The 14,202-nt window shown below is 40.8% G+C and overlaps 1 protein-coding gene and 1 non-coding gene across 2 annotated transcripts; one reads left to right on the forward strand and one right to left on the reverse strand.

Moving 5' to 3' along the window:
- Positions 1 to 8,995: 8,995 nt before the first annotated feature.
- LOC144564876 (small nucleolar RNA R71) lies at positions 8,996 to 9,102 on the reverse strand. Its single transcript, XR_013514771.1, has one exon. It is a non-coding gene; the product is annotated as a small nucleolar RNA R71 (small nucleolar RNA).
- An 853-nt stretch (positions 9,103 to 9,955) lies between these two features.
- LOC144564456 (uncharacterized) lies at positions 9,956 to 11,293 on the forward strand. The gene has a single exon (XM_078314055.1). The coding sequence runs from the start codon at positions 9,956 to 9,958 to the stop codon at positions 11,291 to 11,293; it is 1,338 nt and encodes a 445-aa protein (XP_078170181.1).
- The last annotated feature ends 2,909 nt before the right edge of the window (positions 11,294 to 14,202 follow it).

The raw sequence follows: 14,202 nt of genomic DNA on the forward strand, positions 1-14,202 counted from the left end.
ATTTCTTTGCCTGGTTCGTGCAAAATTTCATAATAAATTGAAGTAAAATCCAAAATCATCTATAACTCTATCACATAGATACTAATTCGGAAGTATAAGAACTTGTAATAATAATATACCTCATCTGAACCTATCACTATCATGGACATCGGCCATGCAGTGAAACTGCCGAGGGCATCCTTTAGGGTTTCCTGCTCGCCATTTGGTACAGGTAATGGGTGCTCTATGAAATCCACATCGGAAATACCATCCACCATTACTCTTGCATGATCGAGCGGCATCGGCCTGCTGTGAATTGTTCCACCGGGTGCAACTGGAACATGAATTGTCCCCACGGCTACTGTAACAGTGTTCGCATTGACAACTGCCTGGAGTTTGCAGCTTAGTTCTGCCTCCTGTTCAGATATATGTATTTACTCGAATAAACTAAAACGTATGAACAGTACAACATGTAATGGAAAATAAATGGTGAAATTTGAATATTATTGAATTTGAATTTGCATTACCTCATTATACCCGGAAAGATCTGCAATTGGTTTGACTGACTGGCTGCTGCTCTGAAGGACTGTTGAGGTAAACGTCTGAACTTGTTGGCCCATTGACTGCTGAACCAAAAGTGCAAGTTGAGACTTCATTTCTTCCCTCATTTTTGCTTCTAGTCTCACCTCTATTTCTCTTATTTTGTCCTCCATTTCTTCCCTCAGTTCTTCCCTCATTTTTGCTTCGGAACTCGAGGGAGCGCGTCTCCTCCTTATTGAGCTCTTCTCGTATATTTTTCTGATAGGAACCAAACCTCCCACTCCTCTCACCCTCCCAGGATGTTCCGAATTTGGCAGAGATTTTCCGAGAACATCGTCATATCGTTCGACGGCCAACAAGCCTTGTTTCAGAGCCGCCTCTTGTTCTTCCTGAAATGACAACATGTTATAAACTAATAAATTAAAGTAGAGGTTTCAATGAATGACAATATCTAAAATTCTTACAATAAACTAATAAATTAAAGTAGAGGTTTCAATGAATGACAATATCTAAAATTTCTTACAATTTTCTCGATGACCGGTACGTATGTTTCTGGATAAAAGCGTTCCTTGGTCTCCTTATCGAGCTTTTGTCTTCCTAGTCTCCAGGTGACGTGCCTATGCTCAATCGACATATCAAGGACCTCTTCTGGTTTCAATGCACTTGTTGAGCCTTGGGAAGACGGATCACTAGATGTTTTCTCGTCTGCAATCGTCTGCATAGCATCTGTAAGCCTACTCCGAAAACCCTCGCCCATGTAACCTCTAGATCCTAAGAAATGCGGATACTCGTTTTTGGCCTGATTCTCCTTTCCAATCTTGCTAGCAGTCTACAATTAATATGTCAAGACAATCATTGTAGGCCTTAATTATAAGAGAATTTAAATTCTTACTTAGAGATAAGGTAGGTGATCCGCAGAAATAAACATACCTCAAACTCCTCCGTCTCTCGATACTTGACAAATACCTCCCAGTCTTTTTCTTCCATATTTTGCTTGGCAAAATCGGGCGTCTCACCCGCGCGCCACAATTTAGTCATGTCGGTTCGCCACCTCCGGTGACAAGTAGCCATCTTCTGATAATAATAGTTCCTCACTTTTTCGTTATATTTTATACCCCATCTCAGCTGCCAAACAAATAGAAATCAAAATTTAGAGTTAGTTAATATCAAATGAAAGCTTGTGAACTTAGTACTACGTTATTTACCTTCAGTGTTTCCCATATTTTCAGCTTGTTCTCTTCTGGAACATCTTTCCACAATTGAAAACTTATAGGAATATACCTTCTCACCAATATACCGAATTCCGTTGGAAAAGACGTTGTATCCTTAGTAACAACCGGCTTGTGAAACTTGTCAATATCCAGCTGTTTCCCTTTCTCGTTAAACTTCTCCATAATTGCATTAGGCCCTCTTCCTCGTTTCTTAGCCGAGGCTGTCTCACTATTGCTTTCCATATCTGAATTTGCAAGTCCAAATAAATCCAAGTCCAAATAAATTCAAAGTCCAAATAAATCCAAACTAACTTCAAACCAATTCAAATTAAATCAACAAATAAATCCAAACCAATTATTTTGGTTTGGTAACTAAACCAATTATTAACCCAAATTCTAATGTACCAACAACAATTTCCAAATGTCTAACAATTATTTTGGTTCTTAAGCTAGGTGCCAACAATTATTCTAATGTACCAACAACAATTTTCAAATGTCTAACAATTTCCAAATGTCTAACAATTATTTTGGTTCTTAAGCTAAGTACCAACAATTATTCTAATGTACCAACAATTACTAATGTACCAACAATTCTAATGTACCAACAACATTTATTTTGGTTCTTAAGCTAGGTACCAACAACAACCGAAATTCTAATGTACCAACAACAAGAATTAGCAACAAGAATTTTCTAAATTCAATTGGTACCCGAATTAAATTGGTACCCGAATTATTTCTCAAATTGGTACCTCTTAAATTGGTACCCTAATCTATCAAATTTGTAACAAATTTCTAACAAGTATATTCTTAAAATAATTGGTACCCGAATTTAACAAATTATTTCTAACAAATTTCTAACAAATTTCTCTCAAATGTCTAACAAATCTCTAAAACAATTTCTAAATTCGGTTTGGTACCCGAATTGTAAACAATTAATAAATTCGGTTTGGTTGATTTGAAACCGAATTGATTTGATTTGATAATTTGAAACTACTTAAAATAGCAAAACTAAAATAGCAAACTTACCTAAAATGAGAGGCGAGTGGACTGAGAGGAGAGGGCCGAGCAATGGAGCCGGCGGAGGACCGGGCCAATGGAGCGGCAGAGGAGAAGAGCAATGGAAACTCAAAACGCACGGCTAGGTCACGGCTAGGTCACGGCGGAGAAGAGAACACAGGACCGGGTTTTGAGGTTTCAAATCAGGGCTAGGTCACGACGGAGGAGAGGGTTTTGAGGTTATGAGGGTTTAGGTGTTTTGAAAAATTAGTAAGTTTTAAAGAATATAGAGGAGCCGGTTGGAGAGGGAAGCCTATCAGCATCGGTTCCTAGCTTAAGAACCGATGCTGATAGTTATCTGTATCGGTTCTTAAGCTAGGAACCGATGTTGATAGGCTTCCCTATTTAAAATAATGCGGATTACTATCAGCATCGGTTCTTAAGTTAGGAACCGATGCTGATAGTGTTATTTATTTAAAATTGTGTTTTTTATTTATGAATGTGTATGTTACTTTAAAGTATTAAAAAAAGGATGTTTATGTGTTATTTTATATTTTTGTATTTTAAAATTTAAAAAAAAGGATTTTTATGTGTTATTTTATATTTTTGAATGTGTATGTCATTTTAAATATAAAAAAAAAATGTTTATGTGTTATTTTATATTTTTGTATTTTAAAAAAAAATGTTAATGTGTATGTTATTTTAAAAAATAAAAAAGGGATGTTTATGTGTTATTTTATATTTTATAAATAAACTTGAAAATTATTTTGAAAAATAATTTAGTATAATTATTAGTTTAAAAATTACTTTAGTACATAAGCTATTTTAAAAATTACTTATAAAATAAAATAAAATAAGCTACTAAAATAATAACATTAAAAATTTAAAAATAAGCTAATAAATTACATATAACATGAAAAAAAATAAGCTACAAGAAGTGTTGAAGAATAACTTGCATGCTTCTCATCGTCGGGTGTTTCAATGCATTCTGAAAAAAAAAACCAGTACCTTTTTGTCAACAATATTAAAGATTATTAACTCACATTTTTATATTTTTTGACATACCAATATTAAATGTATGACATACCAATATTATGACTTGCCAATGGAAACTTCTTCAACCCATTCTCCTTCATCATGATCGATGCGCATGTGACCTGTTTCATTATCCTCAGCGCCCGGTAGAGATGCCATGCCAGTAGAAAAAGGTGGTATCTCATCAAAATGATCGTACGCCTCTTCGTCTTCCACATTATCAATCCCGATTATACGTCTTTTACCAGAGAGGACAACATGTCTTGAACGATCGGCGGGATCAGTTACGTAGAACACTTGCGTGGCTTGTCTTGCAAGTATAAATAGATCATCCTTATATCCAGCTTTACTAAAATCCACCAGAATAAAACCATCCTCGTCGACTTTAACCCCCCTACGGTTATCGACCCATTTACACATAAATAACGGGATATTAAATCTTCTGTAATCGAGCTCCCAAATTTCTTCAATAAACCCGTAATATGACATCGATGCATGCGATGGTCCGGCACCTTTAGGATCTGACAAATCACTCGAAACAGCTACTAACGTCACTCCACTGTTTTGCACGGTACTCTTTGCATCTTGATTTCTTGTGTAAAATGTGTACCCGTTGATGTCATATCCTTGGAAGGTCCTCACGACATGAACTGGACCAAGAGCCAACAATTTGACAATTTCTTTAATGTTTTCTCCCTCCGGAGCTTGCATGACTCTACGTGTAAACTATCTTTCAAAAGTTTTATTGTGTTCGCCGATTAACCACTTGTTAGATTTCTTAGGAATCTGTTGCCGCAAGAGAGTCATATGCTCGTCCCAAAAAGGATGAACGTCAGTGAGGTGTTGCAAAACATGAAAATGTGCTAGTGACATTGTTGTACTATCAGGCACGAATAATTTCACACCGATTGTTCCTACCCCGTGAAGTCTACCCTCGTGCCGAGATTTAGGGATGCCGATGGCTTTGACATCATCCATATAATTAGTACAAAACTCAATAACCTCTTCGGCAGTGTAAGCTCTTACGATGCTGCCCTCAGGCCGATATCGGTTCCTGACATATCCCTTTAACAATCCCATGTATCTCTCAAACGGATACATGTACCGTAAGAAAACAGGTCCACACATCTTAATTTCTCTAATTAGGTGAACGATTAAATGAACCATGATGTCAAAAAAAGACGGCGGAAAATACATTTCAAGATGACAAAGAGTGACAACAACCTCCTTCTGCAGAGCATCTAGCATATCAGGATCATTTACTTTGCAACAGATGGCGTTAAAGAAAAAGCAAAGCTTCGTAATGGTCTGCCTAACACACTTTGGCAATACGCCCCGAATTGCAACAGGAAGAAGCTGTGTCATTAAAACATGACAGTCGTGAGACTTCATTCCTGTCAATTTTAAATCATCCAGTGAAACTAGGTTTTTAAAATTCGAAGAATATCCAGATGGAACTTTGACACCATGAAGGCATTCCCGTAAGTTTTTTTTCTCTGCTTTCGATAGCGTATGCATTGCGGGTTTTAGATATGTACAAGTTTTTCCTTTTTCGCTTTCCTTCTCTGCTGGTTGTAAATCTGGCCTTATGTTCAAGAATTGCATGTCTTTCCGAGCATTGATACCGTCCTTAGTTTTACCCGGAATATTCAATAATGTTCCAACTATGCTATCACACACGTTTTTGACCACATGCATCACATCGAGACAGTGTCGAACCTCTAAGTGCTCCCAGTATGGTAAATCCCAGAATATTGACCTCTTCTTCCAACATATTTTCGGAGCCCCTTTCTTTCTCACCACCTTCTTTTTAAATTTACCCAATTGAACTTTCAAATCTTTCACTCGCGAATAAACTTGCTTACCGGTCAACGGGTAATTTGCTCTGGTATTCTCGGTCTTTCCATTGAATTCTTTTTTTCTCTTTCGGTGTGCGTGGTTGGCAGGAAGAAATCTACGATGACCCATGTACACATTTTTAGAGGAGTTGGGTAGCCACACATCGACTGTATCATCCAGGCAAACAGGGTACGCTTTCTCTCCTTTGACACTATAACCCGACAAATTTTCATAAGCCGAAAAATCATTAATGGTGCAGAAAAGCATGGCCCGTAAAGTGAATTTCTCCTTGCTGTATGCATCATACATTTGCACTCCGGGTTGCCATAATTCTTTTAAATCCTCAATCAATGGCGCTAGATACACATCTATGTCGTTCCCGGGCTGTTTGGGTCCTGATATGAGCAAGGTCAACATGATGTATTTGCGCTTCATACATAACCAAGGCGGAAGATTATAAATGCACAATAGAACCGGCCAACTGCTATGCTTGCTGCTCATGCTACTATGCGGATTTATTCCATCTGCACTCAACCCAAGCTTTAGATTTCTAGGGTCACGTCCGAATTCAGAAAACTCTCTGTCAATATTCCTCCACTGAGGAGAATCAGCGGGGTGCCGTAATTTCTCGTCTTTCTTCCGGTTTTCGGCATGCCAACGCAGTAATTTCGCATCTTTAGCATTTGAGAACAAACGTTTGAATCTCGGTTTTACGGGGAGGTACCACAATGCTTTTGCAGGAGGTCCTTTATTCGGTTTACAATCATCACTTTTATCACTGGCAATCTGCTTTGGTTTGTAACGTGATGCACCACATTTTGGACACTCGTGAAGGTCTTCATACTCATTTCGATATAATATACAATCATTTGGGCACGCGTGTATTCTTTGAACTTCCAAATCAACTGGGCACAATATTTTCTTTGCTTCGTAAACATTGGGTGGTATCTCGTTTCCTTCCGGAAGCATTTCTTTTAAAGTTTGTAATAGCTCAGTAAAACTTCTATCTCTCCAACCGTTAGATGCTTTAAGATTATACAATTTTAATACACCTTTCTGATATCACTTTATTAGACCTATTATTTCGACTTGTTTCCATACAAAAATCTATGTTTTGAACCAACAAATGGTGCATTTTACATTGAATATCCATAGAATGTGGTACTGCTATGTTTTGGTTCTTACTTTGCAGGAATCAGGCGAAAACGGGCAAAATCAGGGAAGTTACTGAAATCTGAGACATCTGATGCGACCCTCATCAGAGTCGATGCGACCCTCATCAGAGTCGATGCGACCCTCATCAGAGTTGATGCGACTCTCATCAGAGTCGATGCAGGTTGCATCAGACCTGATGCAGGTCGCATCGCGAGTTTCCAGAGCAGACAGCAAAGGCCCAGAATTGAAGCACTCGTTTTAAAAAGCCTATAAATAGGCCACCCCTGCTACCAGAGAGGGGGTTCCGAAATTTAAAGATTCAAAGCCTCAAGGAGAGAGAAAAGATCAAGAGAGAAGAGAGAGATTGGAGATCGCTTGGAGAAGAAGAGAAGATTGCAAGATCCTCTCCAATCCACCTTGGATCTTTGAGCTTCATCATGATCTGCCTATTCTCTCTCTCTTTTATGCTTTCTTTTGCTATGCTTGAGTAGATCTCTAGTTCTTAGGGTTAGGATGTAGTCTCTAAACCTTGTCTTTGAGTTGAATGATGTTTTGATCTAAGTTTGAACTTGTGTGATTGTTGTTTGAGTATTCATTGTTTGCTTGATTGTGATTTCTTGATTGATTCTTGATTGTCTACTGTTAGATGTCTATAGCATCTCTTCTAGTAATTTGGCCTTGATGTATCTTGTAATTGTGATTGAGCATTTGAGGTAGATCTAAGATCAATAGTAGCCGAGAGGTGAAATTTCTATTATCGAAAGGTTGTAGATACCTCTAGTTAACCAGACAATCAATTTAGGTTAGATATCAGTAGGCGAGAGCCACAGGTTGAAGCCTCGCACAAGAAATCAACTTAGATATGAACACATGTCAGCTCTGCTCGAGGGCCATGCGACCCGCATCAGAGATGATGCGAGTCGCATCATACGGGTCGCATCAGAGATGATGCGAGTCGCATGATAGGTCCAGAGAAGGCAAAGTTTGGGATGAAACCTGAAACCCTAGGAACGTCTTTTATCATTGTTCAAAACCAAAACCTTTAATTGCTTTCATTTACTGTTAATTGAATTGACACCCGAAATTAGGAAACATAAACAAACCAAACCCAACTTTTCACACTTCTAGTACCTAGCTTGGATAAGTGGTGATTTAGAATCGAATTAAACCGTCCCTGAGGATCGATACCTTAATATACTATACGGATAGGGTTGTGCACTTGCAACCCTAGACGAGAGTAGATTCAAGGTTTAAACTGGTATAGCTTGCTATACCTGAGACTTTGTAGCCTACCTTTGTAAGCGAACAAGTTTTTGGCGCCGTTGCCGGGGACGGCTATCAATTCTTTTCTAGATTTTTGCTTATCTTAGTTAATCTAGATTTTAAATTTGTATCTTTTCTTTTTCTTTACTTCCTTATTACTAAAAACTAGCTTTCATACCCCCTCCTGCAGGTAAATTCAGGCTGACTTACCAACTAAGGAGCAGAGGACCGCTTTTTGACGACACTCCTCCAGACGACACAGTTCCTGCTCAGTCATCAACTGACGCAACCAGCATCGAAGTCGACGCGACCCTCATCACATCTGACGCGACCCTCATCAGAGCTGACGCGGGTGGCATCAGAGCTGACGCGGGTGGCATCAGAGCTGACGCTGGTGGCATCAGAGCTGACGCTGGTGGCATCAGAGCTGACGCTGGTGGCATCAGAGCTGACGCTGGTGGCATCAGAGCTGACGCTGGTGGCATCACTATTGACGCAACTTGTGTGACAGAGACAATGTCAGAGCATCCAAGCAGGGAAGATAGGGAAGCAGATGCCAGAGAAAGGGAAGTCCTAACCGACCAATCTGACGATGAAATGGATGTCTTCATGCCAAGGACCTTACGGGAGTTCAATGTACCAAGGGCTGGAGATGTGCGAGGTGCAATCCGGCTGCCACGCATTCCAGGACAACAACCCAACTTCAATCCGGGAGTTGTCAACATGGTGCAGCAGAATGTCTTCAATGGCATGGATCACGAGGATCCACATGCTCATCTCCAAACCTTCCTCGAGTGCATCACAACCATCAAGACCAATGGGGCGACAGCTGATTACACCAAACTTGCTTTATTTCCTTTTACTCTTAGGGACAAGGCTAAGAAATGGTTAGGGTCGTTACCAAGGGATTCTATTACCAATTGGAAGGAGATGTCTAAGTTGTTTCTCACTAAGTTTTTCCCCACAAAAGAACTGCCAAGGTAAGGAACCAACTGACCAGTTTTAGGCAGAGGTCCGATGAACCCCTCAATGAGGCATGGGAAAGGTTTAGGGAATTGCAATACTCTTGTCCCCATCATGGTATTCCTGATTGGTTGTTGATTCAAACATTCTATGATGGTCTAACTGAGAGCACTCGCACTTCTGTTGATGCAGTTGCAGGTGGGGCGTTAATGTCAAGGGAACCTCTGGAGGCCATGAACCTGATTGACAACATGGCACAGAATCAACAGTGGTCTTGCCGTGACAACACCCGACCTGGAGGTGGAGGCAAGTACAAAGTTGATCAAATCACCACTCTAATCACCAAGTTGGATACCATGCAGAGGGCAATGGACAAGTTGAGTGTGAAGGCAGTCGAACATCTGCCACAAGTCTGTGTCATGTGTGGAGATGAAAGGCACCCTTATGAGCATTGCCCACTAGTGCAAAGGGATGAGGAACTCGAGCAAGTAAACTATCTCCATAATGAATCATCCCACTTTCTGAGACCCCAATTCAACAATCCCTCCTTCACCAACTCCTTCAACAACCCTTCTAGCAACAACAACAGGAACTTCTACCAGAATGCTTCCTTCCCCAATCAGAACCATCGAGCACCTAAATCCAGTCCTTCTGAGCCATATATTGCTCCCGCTGTGAGTAATTTCATATATGAGCAAAGAAAGATGAACCATATGATGTTTGAGCAAATGAATCAAATGGCTGCTCAGAATAAGTTGCTGATGGAGCAAATAGATGCCCAAAACAAGTTGATGATGGAGAAAATGGGTCACCAAACCGCACCAAGCCAACCACCACTTGGAAAGCTGCCCGCGCAGCCAGAACCAAACCCCAGAGGAGAAGCTAAGGCGATCACACTAAGGAGTGGGACCCAGTACGATGAACCAGACTTCCCAACTGATCAGATTCCAACTGATGCGACCCGCACCACAACCATGCGACCCGCATCAACCTCGGAGGAACCTGTGAATCCTGGTCGCATCGAGCCAATGCGACCAGCAACACCACCTGAAGAACCTGTGGACGCGACCCGCAATGGTACCATGCGACCCGCATCAAAAGGGTCTGACAAAGAGAAAGGAAAAGGGGTTGAGAAACATGTACCTTACAGACCACCTGTGCCCTTTCCCCGACGATTAGCTGAGAACAAGTTGAACGCACAATTCGCTAAATTCACTGAGGTGATCAAAGGCCTGCACATCACGATTCCGTTCACCGAAGCTCTGACTCAAATGCCTACTTATGCCAAGTTCTTGAAGGACATTCTATCCAACAAGCGAAGCTTGGGGGGGCATGAGAGGGTGAAACTAACGGAGCAGTGCAGCGCCATTCTGAACAGGGAGCTACCACCCAAACTGGGAGACCCTGGTAAATTCTCAATTCCTTGCAAAATTGGGAAAGCTACCATCAAGCGAGCCATGTGTGACCTAGGGGCCAGCGTGAGTCTCATGCCACGCACCATCTTTCAGCGCATGGGAGTAGGCGAGCTCAGACCCACGCGCATGACTCTACAGCTTGCTGATTCATCTGTCAGGGTACCACTCGGCATAGTGGAGGATGTGCCAGTTCTAGTCGGAAAGTTCTATGTCCCTGCTGATTTTGTGGTGATGGAGATGGAGGAGGACAAAGAAATTCCCATCATTCTGGGACGGCCATTCTTAAAGACGACTCGAACACTCATTGATGTGGAGAACCGAACTCTGACTCTGCGAATTGGAGATGAGAAAGTGGAGTTTAATCTCAACCGAGCTATGAAGTGCCCCTCTGAAACAGAAACATGCTGCTGGCTTGGTGTGGTCGATCAATTGGCCAAAGAACAATCTCGTAGGCAATACAGACCGGATGAATCCCACGCGGGTCGCGTGCCACAGTTCGAAGGCCTGAAAAACAGAGAACGAGGATCTGATGAAGCTAACGCGAGGTCTTCACACGATCTGAGTGAACCTGACGCGGACCGTGTCAAGGTCCACACAGAGCCGCCGACTCCTGAGCTCAAGCCTTTTCCAGCTAACCTCAGGTATGAGTTCTCAGAACCAAATAACTCTTGTCCTATGATTTTCAATGCAGACCTCGACCCAGCTCGCATCCTCAGATTCTTGGAGGATTTGAAAGCTCAGCAAACTGTGATTGAGGACTTGATCAAGAAGGTGATAAGCACTTATCCAGCCACATGCAAGCTCAGGACTTTACCAGCAAACCAGCACACGGTCTGTACACCTCCGAAGTGGGCACTCCGCCCAGAACCGCCTGATCCACCTTCCATCAACCAGTGAGGCGCCCCCGCCTCACCCCTCACTCCATGTCTGGTTAGTTTCCATATTTTCTTCTATTTACTTTTTCTTGTGTGAATTCAAGCATTGAGGACAATGCTTCATTCAAGCTTGGGGGGTGAATAGAAGAAAACTGTATCTGCATTTAGGTCATGTTTATTTTTCCAAAATTTGCATTTTTAGGTGATAAATTTGTGTGATTGCTTGGGTTAAGGACTTGTTTGAACAATTTTGGTGGTGATTTGGATGACTTTGAAAAATTAGAACTAACCTCATAATTGATCAAAGAACTGATTAGGAAGGGATGTTTTGAGAACTTGAAAGGATGAAAACTTGAATTGTATCAAAAATCAATTTTTTTTGAAACTGAACTGTGCCTTTTAAATAGGACAATGGGGATTTTAAATAAAGAAAAATTTGGATATTCATTGGTATGAATGAATACCAATGGATGTGTGTATTCATGGTATGTGCAAAAGCAAAAGAATAAAAAAATAATAAAAAGATGGAGAAAATAAGAGTACTGGTAATAAGTCCTATTGGGCGCCTTTGAGCTCGTCTCCCAAATTAAAAAAAAAAAAAAAAAGAAAGAAAAGATGGAGAAAATAAGAGTACTGGCAATAAGTCCTGTTGGGCGCCTTTGAGCTCGTCTCCCAAATTTAGAAAAGAAGAATAACTTTTGCATATATCAACACACGAAGTCCGCGACTTGCTAACCTAAGCTTGTTCCAAGCTTGGGGGAGAAAAAGGGAAAATCTCCACAAATGAGAGCTTGATTTTAGTAAAAGAATGATAGATTGATCAATTCGAGTATTCAGCTTTGCAAGTATTAAAACATTCTAGAACTTGAAGTTTGATTAGTCAATTTGTGGGGTGAATCAAAATTGATCAAGGAAAGTCCAAATCATACCATAAAGATTCTCGAGGTTCTTGATTTAAGCAACTCATGTAAATTTTCACATTTAGGAACTTAACTTGCATTTAGAGTCCAGCCCGGTAACAAAGAACAGATCTCTGCTTGAGGACAAGCAAAGGTTAAGCTTGGGGGAATTTGATATCACTTTATTAGACCTATTATTTCGACTTGTTTCCATACAAAAATCTATGTTTTGAACCAACAAATGGTGTCTTTTACATTGAATATCCATAGAATGTGGTACTGCTATGTTTTGGTTCTTATTTGCAGGAATCAGGCGAAAACGGGCAAAATCAGGGAAGTTACTGAAATCTGAGACATCTGATGCGACCCTCATCACATCCGATGCGACCCTCATCAGAGTAGATGCGACCCTCATCAGAGTCGATGCGACCCTCATCAGAGTCGATGCGACCCTCATCAGAGTTGATGCGACCCTCATCAGAGTCGATGCAGGTTGCATCAGACCTGATGCAGGTCGCATCGCGAGTTTCCAGAGCAGACAGCAAAGGCCCAGAATTGAAGCACTCGTTTTAAAAAGCCTATAAATAGGCCACCCCTGCTACCAGAGAGGGGGTTCCGAAATTTAAAGATTCAAAGCCTCAAGGAGAGAGAAAAGATCAAGAGAGAAGAGAGAGATTGGAGATCGCTTGGAGAAGAAGAGAAGATTGCAAGATCCTCTCCAATCCACCTTGGATCTTTGAGCTTCATCATGATCTGCCTATTCTCTCTCTCTTTTATGCTTTCTTTTGCTATGCTTGAGTAGATCTCTAGTTCTTAGGGTTAGGATGTAGTCTCTAAACCTTGTCTTTGAGTTGAATGATGTTTTGATCTAAGTTTGAACTTGTGTGATTGTTGTTTGAGTATTCATTGTTTGCTTGATTGTGATTTCTTGATTGATTCTTGATTGTCTACTGTTAGATGTCTATAGCATCTCTTCTAGTAATTTGGCCTTGATGTATCTTGTAATTGTGATTGAGCATTTGAGGTAGATCTAAGATCAATAGTAGCCGAGAGGTGAAATTTCTATTATCGAAAGGTTGTAGATACCTCTAGTTAACCAGACAATCAATTTAGGTTAGATACCAGTAGGCGAGAGCCACAGGTTGAAGCCTCGCACAAGAAATCAACTTAGATACGAACACATGTCAGCTCTGCTCGAGGGCCATGCGACCCGCATCAGAGATGATGCGAGTCGCATGATAGGTCCAGAGAAGGCAAAGTTTGGGATGAAACCTGAAACCCTAGGAACGCCTTTTATCATTGTTCAAAACCAAAACCTTTAATTGCTTTCATTTACTGTTAATTGAATTGACACCCGAAATTAGGAAACATAAACAAACCAAACCCAACTTTTCACACTTCTAGTACCTAGCTTGGATAAGTGGTGATTTAGAATCGAATTAAACCGTCCCTGAGGATCGATACCTTAATATACTATACGGATAGGGTTGTGCACTTGCAACCCTAGACGAGAGTAGATTCAAGGTTTAAACTGGTATAGCTTGCTATACCTGAGACTTTGTAGCCTACCTTTGTAAGCGAACACTTTCAATTTTGAAAATTTAGAACAACCAGGATACAATTCCTTATTAGAATCTTTGTACAAATTCTCAAACAAACAATACTGCTTATCATTATCAAAATTCTCTTCTATATCACGTAACATTTGATCAAAATTATCACATTTATCTACCACTATATCATCATTTTCTTCGGTATGATACTCCTGTTGCTCAGTACGAGTACCTACGTCGGTTTCCAATCCCCGTAAGTCATTCCCCTCATCTCCAACGGTATGGTATTGCTGATGCTCAGTACCAGTACCTATGTCGGTTGGAAAACTCTCACCATGCCAGATCCAACACTGATATCCTTGCTTGAATCCACGACGGATTAAATGGCTCCTCAGTTGGTTCGGGTTGGATAATTTTTGACCATTGTTACAATCACGACAAGGACACGACATCATTGTACTCCCCTTATTCGCCATATC

Source organism: Carex rostrata, chromosome 13 (genome assembly GCF_964058835.1).
Source record: "Carex rostrata chromosome 13, lpCarRost1.2, whole genome shotgun sequence".
Classification (NCBI taxonomy): Eukaryota; Viridiplantae; Streptophyta; class Magnoliopsida; order Poales; family Cyperaceae; genus Carex; species Carex rostrata.

Coding starts and splice junctions, on each gene's coding strand:
- LOC144564456 (XM_078314055.1), top strand. CDS start 9,956: ATGCGACCCGCATCAACCTCGGAGGAACCTGTGAATCCTGGTCGCATC.